Genomic DNA, 8,432 nt, shown 5'->3' on the forward strand with positions numbered 1-8,432 from the left:
CTTGCAATTCCACACAACCAACTCAATTTCACAATTGAAATCAAGAAAAATGGTAAACCTTAGGTGAAATTGTGATGGGAATTGAGAATTTGATGAAAGATGAAGATTTGGGAAAGGGAAATTGGTAGGAATTTGGTATAATTGGAGTAGGGGAATGAATGAGTAGAGAGAAGGAGAAGAAAAGGAGTAAGGGTTTATGTGAATTGGGGTTGAGGGAAGAAATAATGAAGTTGGAGTTGGAAAAGGGGAAATAAGGGGAAAAAAAAACTCGGGGAAGCTGGTGGAGCCGCTGGTAGCGGCTTGAGGCCCGCTGCCAGCGGCTCTGGCAGGTTTTGGGAGATTTTTGGGCTGGAAGACCCACTGCCAGCGGGTAAGGGGCAGCTGGCAGCGGCTGATGCTGAACCAACTTTTTTTTTTTTTTATTTTGAAAAAAAAAATAAAAACGTAGAGGGGGGGTCCCGCTGGCAGCGGCTCAGGAGCAGCTACCAGCGGCTGGGACAGAAACAAAGGGGTTTGGGCTGCAAGAAGACCCGCTGGTAGCGGCTGCAGAGCAGCTGCCAGCGGCTTCTGCAGGGAAGGCCCCCCTTGTCTCTGTTTTGCTCTGTTTTTGCTGCGTTTCGCGCATAAAAATTGCTCCTAAGGCCTCCACCTACACAAAAACAATAAAAACACTCTTCACATCACACGAAAAAATAAAAACTAAACTACGAAAAGTAATGGGGAAGAGTTTTCGATCGGGTTGCCTCCCGATTAGCGCCTTTGTTTTACGTCGTTGGCTCGACGCAACTCATCCCACTTCGCTACTCGGTTGAAGGCTCATAGAGGTCAATGCACTCTATGTTCTCGGATTTGAAACCATCGAAGTAGGGCTTGAGCCTTTGTCCATTGACCTTGAAGACATTGTCGGTCTCTAGGCTCTGAATTTCTACCGCTCCATGCGGGTAGACTTTCACCACTTGAAATGGACTCTCCCAATGGGAGCGGAGTTTATCAGGACATAATTTGAGTCGGGATTTTTATAGGAGGACTTTTTCACCGACTTTAACCTTCTTCCTAGCAATCATCTTGTCATGCCACAACCTATTCTTTGCTTTGTGGTATAAATGGGACAATTTCTTGCCCGGAATTGCAGACGGGCCGATTGTTGAACCTGGTGGTATAGGTGGAAGCTTGGAATGTTCATTCAATTCCCCCACCTTCACCTGCACATTAGTAGGCATAGAGAAATCCAAGCAATCACCAGATACAACATTAGTTATAGGTGTGAGGAACTCATCCCCACGATCATTGTTAGGAACATCATGCACCATTGGATCGACAACATTAAGAGAACATAAAGAATGAGTGTTGACAGGATACTTTATGGAATCATAAATGTTATACCCAATTGCTTTCCCATCAACCTCCATAGTCAAGGAACCGGTAGACACATCGATTTTTGTTTTAGCAGTCTTCAAGAAAGGTCTTCCTAACAAGATGGGGATTGCTTGTTTGTCATGTTCCATGTCAAGCACATAAAAGTCAGCAGGAAAAATCAAACCATCAACCTTAACCAACACATCTTCCACCACCCCCTTAGGATACACATTAGACCTATCCGCTAACTGAATCACTACCCCAGTTCCATGTAAAGGTCCAAGTTTTAAAGATTTAAACAGGGAGTAGGGAATGACATTGATTGATGCACCTAGGTCCAACATAGCTCGGTGCAATGTGGTGTCTCCTATTGTAACAGGAACAATAAACATACCAGGATCACCACATTTTTCTGGGATTTTCTTTTGGAAAACCGCAGAAACATGAGCACTCACCTTTACCTTCTCTTTTCCTCCCAACCTATGCTTTCTCTTGATAGTACACAGTTCTTTCATAAACTTAGCAAAACGAGGAATACTTTTAATCACATTCAAGAGGGGAATATTTACCTCACATTTGCTAAAAGTCTCATAAATATCCTTGTCTTTCTCATACCTTCGAGTATCTTGCAAGGCTTCAGGGAAAGGTGGTGTGGGTTCATAAGAGGGAAAAGTTGGTGGATTCGCCACAGCTTCATGTTCTACTTCTTGCTCTTCAGTTCCAATCAAGTCTTTAGCCCTCTTAGTTGCAACTGCAGTCTCTTTCAGCTCCTTGCCACTCCTCAATGTAATAGCGTTGGCTTGTTGCTTAGGATTCAACTCCGTTTGAGATGGAAGTTTTCCTGAATCTTTAGCTTCAAGTCTGCTCACTGCACTTGAAATTTGGCTCACTTGACTTTCCAAATTCTGAATACTGGATTTGGTTTCTTGCTGGAATTGCACCATGTTTTGCTGCATAGTAGAAACATTAGAAGTTAGTGATCTAATCATTTCTTCAGTTGACATATTATTCGAATTTGAGCTTTGGCCTTGAGGTTTGGGTAATGGTGCCCTATATTGCTGATACTGTTGCTGGCCTTGAGCATTTTGTTGTTGTTGGTTCCCTTGGGAGTTCCCATATCTCAAATTTGGATGATCCCTCCATCCTAGATTGTATGTATTTGAATAGGGATCATATCTTCTCTGAGGACCTTGCCCTTGGAAACCCATTGCATTTGCTTGCTCATTCTGCTCCTCTTGTAATTGAGGACATGCATCAGTGGGATGTCCCATGGAGGTGCATATACCACAAGCATTCAGTTGCTGCGGATTCCTTGAGTTCACCATGAACTCACGCATCATAGAAGTCAAATCAGCTACTTGACTTCCTAACTCAGACGTATTTGAATTTGTTGCATTCACCCGGCGCGTGGGAGTTCTCTGACTGAATTGCCTAGAATTTTCTGCTAGCTCTGCAATCAGCCTAGTTGCATCTCCTGGAGTCTTATTCACTAGCCCTCCTCCACTTGCTGCATTCACCATCCTCAAGTCATCATCAGTTAGACCTCCATAGAAGTATAGGATGAGGTCTTGATCGGAATACCCATGGTAAGGACAACTAGCACACAATCTCTTAAATCTCTCCCAATACTCATACAAGGATTCATCTTCCTTCTGATCCACATTGCTGATAGCTTTCTTAAGGCTCGTAGAAATAGTGGCTGGGTAGTACTTCTCAAGGAAACACTTCTTCAAATCTGCCCAAGTTGTTATGCTACCTGGGGGAAGATAGTAAAACCAATCCTTTGCTGCATCTTTGAGAGAAAAAGGAAATGCTCTCAACTGAATTTGTTCATCAGTCATCCCAATCGGTTTCATGCTAGTGCAAACCACATGAAATTCTGCCAGATGTTTATTCGGATCTTCGCCTTTCATGCCATGGAATGCCGGCAATAGATGAATTAGACCGGATTTGATCTCAACATTAGTACCTTCCTCCAACTGCTGGTATGCAATGCACAACGGTTGTTGGTTCAAGTTGGGAGCTGTGAGTTCCCTTAGAGTTCGATTGTCAGCCATCTCCTCTTCTTCTTGAATATTGAAGGAGTACGTTGATTCACTGGGGGTTGTTCTTGCCTCTTTTCGCAACCTGGAAATATTCCTTTCAATTTCTGGATCAAACTGCAAAACTTCTTTGTTAGCAGAAGGGGTACTTATCATACCTAGCGAACAAACAAAGAAAGATAGCTAAGAACAGTCCTAAAATAAATTCTACTAAGATAAACAATTAAAAAGTAATGCCTTAGTTCCCCGGCAACGGCGCCAAAATTTGGTGTGCCTCAGTCGTATGCAACCAAAAATATCACAACTAAGCTAACTGCAAATAAACGTAGTTAGGGGAGTCGAGTTCGAATCCACAGGGAAAAAGGGACTAATAACTGCAAACCTAAGTGGAATTACTCTAGGAACGTAGTAATCTAAGTAACAAGGGGGTTTTGACAAGCAATGGTGACAATTAAACTAAATCAGAACAATGAACGTAAATAGTATGCGATCAATGAGAATAACGGTCTTGGTTATGCGAAATCCACAATTGAACATACAAATTGATCATAGAAGCCTCTTCAATCAAACACTATTGAACACCTTGTTGTAGAATTCTAAATTCTAAATTCTCATAAGCTAGTTAGAAATAGCAAAGCGCTCCTTTCTAACCCTTTCTAATGTATAATTTAAGACAAGCGCTCTAAATCATCCACAAGAAGAACATAAACGGAGAAATCAACAAGGATTGAATAAATTAACACAAGCGGTATAATTTCTTCAATAATATTATTCCCTCTTTAAGTTATCAATCAAAAGCATGCATTCATAACCCAAAGTTGCTACTTTGGAAAGATTAATTAGATGCAAGCGAATCTAACAATTCTAACCTAGCAATTGATTAAAGCAAATCATGAAATAATTCAAAGGAATAATAAACATTCAATAGATAATAAAGAGAAGAGAAATCTCACAATTCGTAGCCAAAAGCTTCAATCTTTAACCAAGAATCCGGAAGATTAAGCTTCCATGGATTCTAATTCAAAAACAAAGATTTCTGAAATTTGCCAAGAACCCTAGAAAACTTTTACTTCTCTCTCCCTTAATTCTCCTAATTAATCTCCTTTTACTCTTCATAAAAAAAGACTATATATATGTTTCCATACTTAAATAGTATAAAACAATAATAAAAATAATAAATAAATACAAAACACGAGCCAAGACAAAGCAAACTGCTAAAAAATAACCAAAACAGGCCCCGAAATCTGGAAGACCCGCTGCCAGCTGCTCGGGACCCGCTGGCAGCGGCTAAAGCAGCAAAACACTTCGTCCTCTCTGGCTGACCCGCTGTCAGCGGCTCTGGCCAGCTGCCAGCGGCCCTGGCAGCGGTTTTGCTGTCTTCTGCTGTCTTCTTTGCTCTTTCTTCTAGCTTTGCTTCACCTTTACTCAAGCTTTATCCCTTGCTCTTCCAAGCTCCATCACGCTTCTCAAATCACGAGCTAAGGTCCATACTCTATAATCCTCCTCATTAGTTCCCGAACTCACTCACTAACACCTATAAATCCCGGCTTTTGCACACAAGTGAGATCACTGCCCGAAACTCACAAAAGCTATTAAAAACTCATGCACAACATCAAAACACACCCTAAAACTCTTCTCTCAACCCTTGATAAGACGGCTTATCAATTTGATTGGTTGATTTTGAGGCATGTTTATTTGATTTACCCTGAATTGTTTGTGCTTGATTTTTATTTTTTGGGGTGAAGCGTATTTATTTATTCATTGATAAGATCTTTGCTTAGGGACAAGCAAAGGTTTGGCTTGGGTGAGTTTGGTGTGTCTATTTTATATATTATTTTACCCCCGTCCCTTGGTCATATTTAGTAGTGTTTTTGTCTCTTCAGAGCCACTTTTATTTCTAATTGGTGTTTTCTAGTGTTTTCGTAGATTTGGTTGACTTTTGCAGGGATTTGCACTTTTGGAGCATTTTCCCGAGATATTATGGAGCAATTACGAGCATTGGAGAAGCACGATCGGTTTCTATAGCCCAGGGCCGGTTAGAGCCATCGAACAAGTGATTAAGGGCTAGGTATATGTGATAACGGGGCATTTGGACCAAGTATTCAAGGCCCAAAGAGGAAATCCAGATTGGCCCGAAAAATTGAAGCCCAATCGAAGTCCAAATAGTGGCCCAAGAGAACCGCCCGGCTAAAGAGGTTGGCGCCCAGAGGCGCGCCCGGTTGGGCGAGGGAAGCAAAGGCTGGCGCCCGAACTCGCGCCCGACTTGGCGTGAGATTCATACTTGAGAGGAAAAAGGCGCGCCCGATCGGGCGGTGCCTCGCCCGATCGGGTGCGTGTCATTGTTAGGAGACGATTGGCGTCGTTTAAGTTTATTTTAGTTTAGGATTCTTACTGAGTATAAATACTTTTCCGTAAAACGAGTTTAGGATCATCTTTTACTCTTTCTTAATTATTTTTTAGATTTTCTCTCTCTACTTAGCTTTTAGATTAGTTTTCTCTCTCTTATACTTTGTTCTTAACTTTATTCTTAATTCCATATTTCTTTGGTAACGATTTCTCTTCTCTTAATCTTAGTTATTTACTTTATTTTATTCTTTTGATCATGTCTTGTTTTATTGCCTTGATTAGTTTAGTTTTTATTATGTGTGAGTGGTTTTATTTCTAAGGTTTGTGAGGATCCATAAATAATATGAAGGGGTAATTTATTGTTGTTGATTATCAATGCTAGATTAATTTCCTATTGATTGATTTAATGCTCTGTGACTAGATTTGCGCAGATCTTTTATGCATGAGTTTGACAATATTGACTCGAGATTCAACATATGAGAATTAATGTTCAGGTCTAGTTTCAATAGGCAGGTTAATTTATAAATGGTTAAATCGAGATTCGAGAGATGAGATTTAATACCGGTAAATTAATTGTGTGATTGTAATACGTAGCGAAAGCCCTTTATGATCTGATTAATGTATGCATTGATGATTGATTATTATGTTTTGGCCTGGAATATTATTTATTGGTGAACCTATGCCCTAGGCCTTTTATTCATTGTTTTTTTCCTCCTACTTTTATTCTTTCCCACTTTTACTCTTCGTAGTTTAGTTTCCTTCGATCATTATATTTTGGTTACTTCATAATCTAGATTATATTAATTAATTAGGAATAGAAAGACTCGTTTCTTTGTGGATTCGACCCTACTTCCCTATCTACATTAGTTAGAGGATTTAGGAATTACTTTTGATTAGGGGATACGACTTTACCCTGTCACTAACAAAATAAGTAACCATGGAAATAAAACACTAGGAACGGGGATCAACAAGTAATCATGTCGATTGCAACAACTTGGAAAGATCAAGTCAATCAAAGGTTGTGAAGACTAATGATAAGAGCAATCAATTGGAATTAAAGAGCTATCTCCTAATTGTTAAGCTATGGTTCATTATGAATAACAAACTAAGAGAATCACAATCAAAGCCAAGCGATAATTGCAGTTCCTAAATCAATTATTCTTGTCATTAGCAATTAAAATGCAATCTAGCATAATTCTCAAGGCCGAATTGAATTACACACATGCAAACCTTCATTAATCACTTTAATCTCAACTATTAATCAACACAATTCCCAAATTAATCACAATTAATCAATCATACAAGTTTCACCCAATTCCTAGCCAACAACTACTCAAATATCATCATCTATCAACAATCAACTAAAGAAATCAAGAATTCACAAAATATGGAGAACAACTACACTAATCAAGCATCAAACATCAAAATCAATTCAAACAAACATGAAATTAAATAAAGCAATAAAGAGGAGAGAGAGTGAGAAAGCTTCATTGATTGATAATGGAGATCTTCAATACAATTGTCATCTTGAATCTTCAACCTCTCAAATAACTAACCATTGAAATTGGTGGAGCAGGGACTGATTTATGTTGCGGGAACAAGGGAAGTTGCGTGAAACAGGGAACAATGGCCGCGCCCCCGGTGAGCCCGCGGCCAGACAGCGGTGACTTACTGCCTAATTTGGTGCAGCTGAGCCCGCGCCCGCGACTGTCATACCCGCGTCCACAGCTGGGCTGCTCGGTTATTCCCTTTTTTGATAATGGATTCTTCAATAAAAACAATGGATTTTACCATATAAGAAATCTTGAACTCATTTCTGTTGTTATTCCTTAGATTTTACCATATAAAAAATTAGATTTGATTTGGTCTAAACCCTAAGTTAATTATACCTTTCACGCCTTTGTTTAAGTATAGAACTTTGGGTATTGTATGGACTCCTTGAAGTGTTTAGGGGAAGTATTATGGAATAATAGGGAGGCTAGTGTTTAGGCTAAAGAGGGAGAAGAGAATTATTTGATGATCAAGTTTGTTGATGAATGAAAAAGGGGAAATATGACCTCTATTTATAAGAAAAGAAGGGTCGAAGAATCAAGAAAAAATAAGAATTCGAATTGGAATAATACTCTTGCGATAGACAACAGTTTTTGCGGTTTTTGTTTTTATCATATCTTTTGATCTATAAATCGAAATAAGATAAATAATATGTCATTGGAAAGCTGATGAAGTCTACTTTCTAATACAAATAGAATCAAATTAAAATCCCTTGTAGAATAAAAGATATGGACGAAATAGTGGGACAGTGTCAGTTTTGGATAGAGTTTGATATTTAATTCATATCTTTTTTGTTATTACTCGGAATTGATATTATAATATATCATTGGAAAGATAATTTCAAGGGCTATCCAACCATCTAAGATTTGGATAAAAAATATGTGGCACAAAAAATAATATATGTCTATTTTTGTACGTCTTTCAATTCGAAAAGAATTAGGATTTTCAAAAAGAAAAGTTTTATTCAATTTCAATCTCTTTAATTTTATCTTTTCAAAAAGGATAATTAAGATTTTTTAGAAACTTATAGAAGCTTCTAATTAATCCTAATTGGTTTAGAAATGAGATTAAATCCTTTGGACCCTCCACATGATCATTGGGTCGTCAAAAACTTTTGTATACATCCGGTTTACACTA

At 38.8% G+C, this 8,432-nt stretch overlaps 1 protein-coding gene across 1 annotated transcript; it reads right to left on the reverse strand.

Moving 5' to 3' along the window:
- Positions 1-472: 472 nt before the first annotated feature.
- On the reverse strand, positions 473-2,876 carry LOC110706202. Its single transcript, XM_021884098.1, has 3 exons — positions 2,322-2,876; positions 1,047-2,261; positions 473-649 (listed from the first exon to the last, which is right to left on the reverse strand). Exons 1-3 carry the CDS (start codon positions 2,874-2,876, stop codon positions 473-475), a joined length of 1,947 nt encoding a protein of 648 aa, XP_021739790.1.
- Positions 2,877-8,432: the final 5,556 nt, after the last annotated feature.

The sequence above is a fragment of the Chenopodium quinoa genome, unplaced genomic scaffold, assembly GCF_001683475.1.
Source record: "Chenopodium quinoa cultivar QQ74 unplaced genomic scaffold, ASM168347v1, whole genome shotgun sequence".
Lineage (NCBI taxonomy): Eukaryota > Viridiplantae > Streptophyta > Magnoliopsida > Caryophyllales > Amaranthaceae > Chenopodium > Chenopodium quinoa.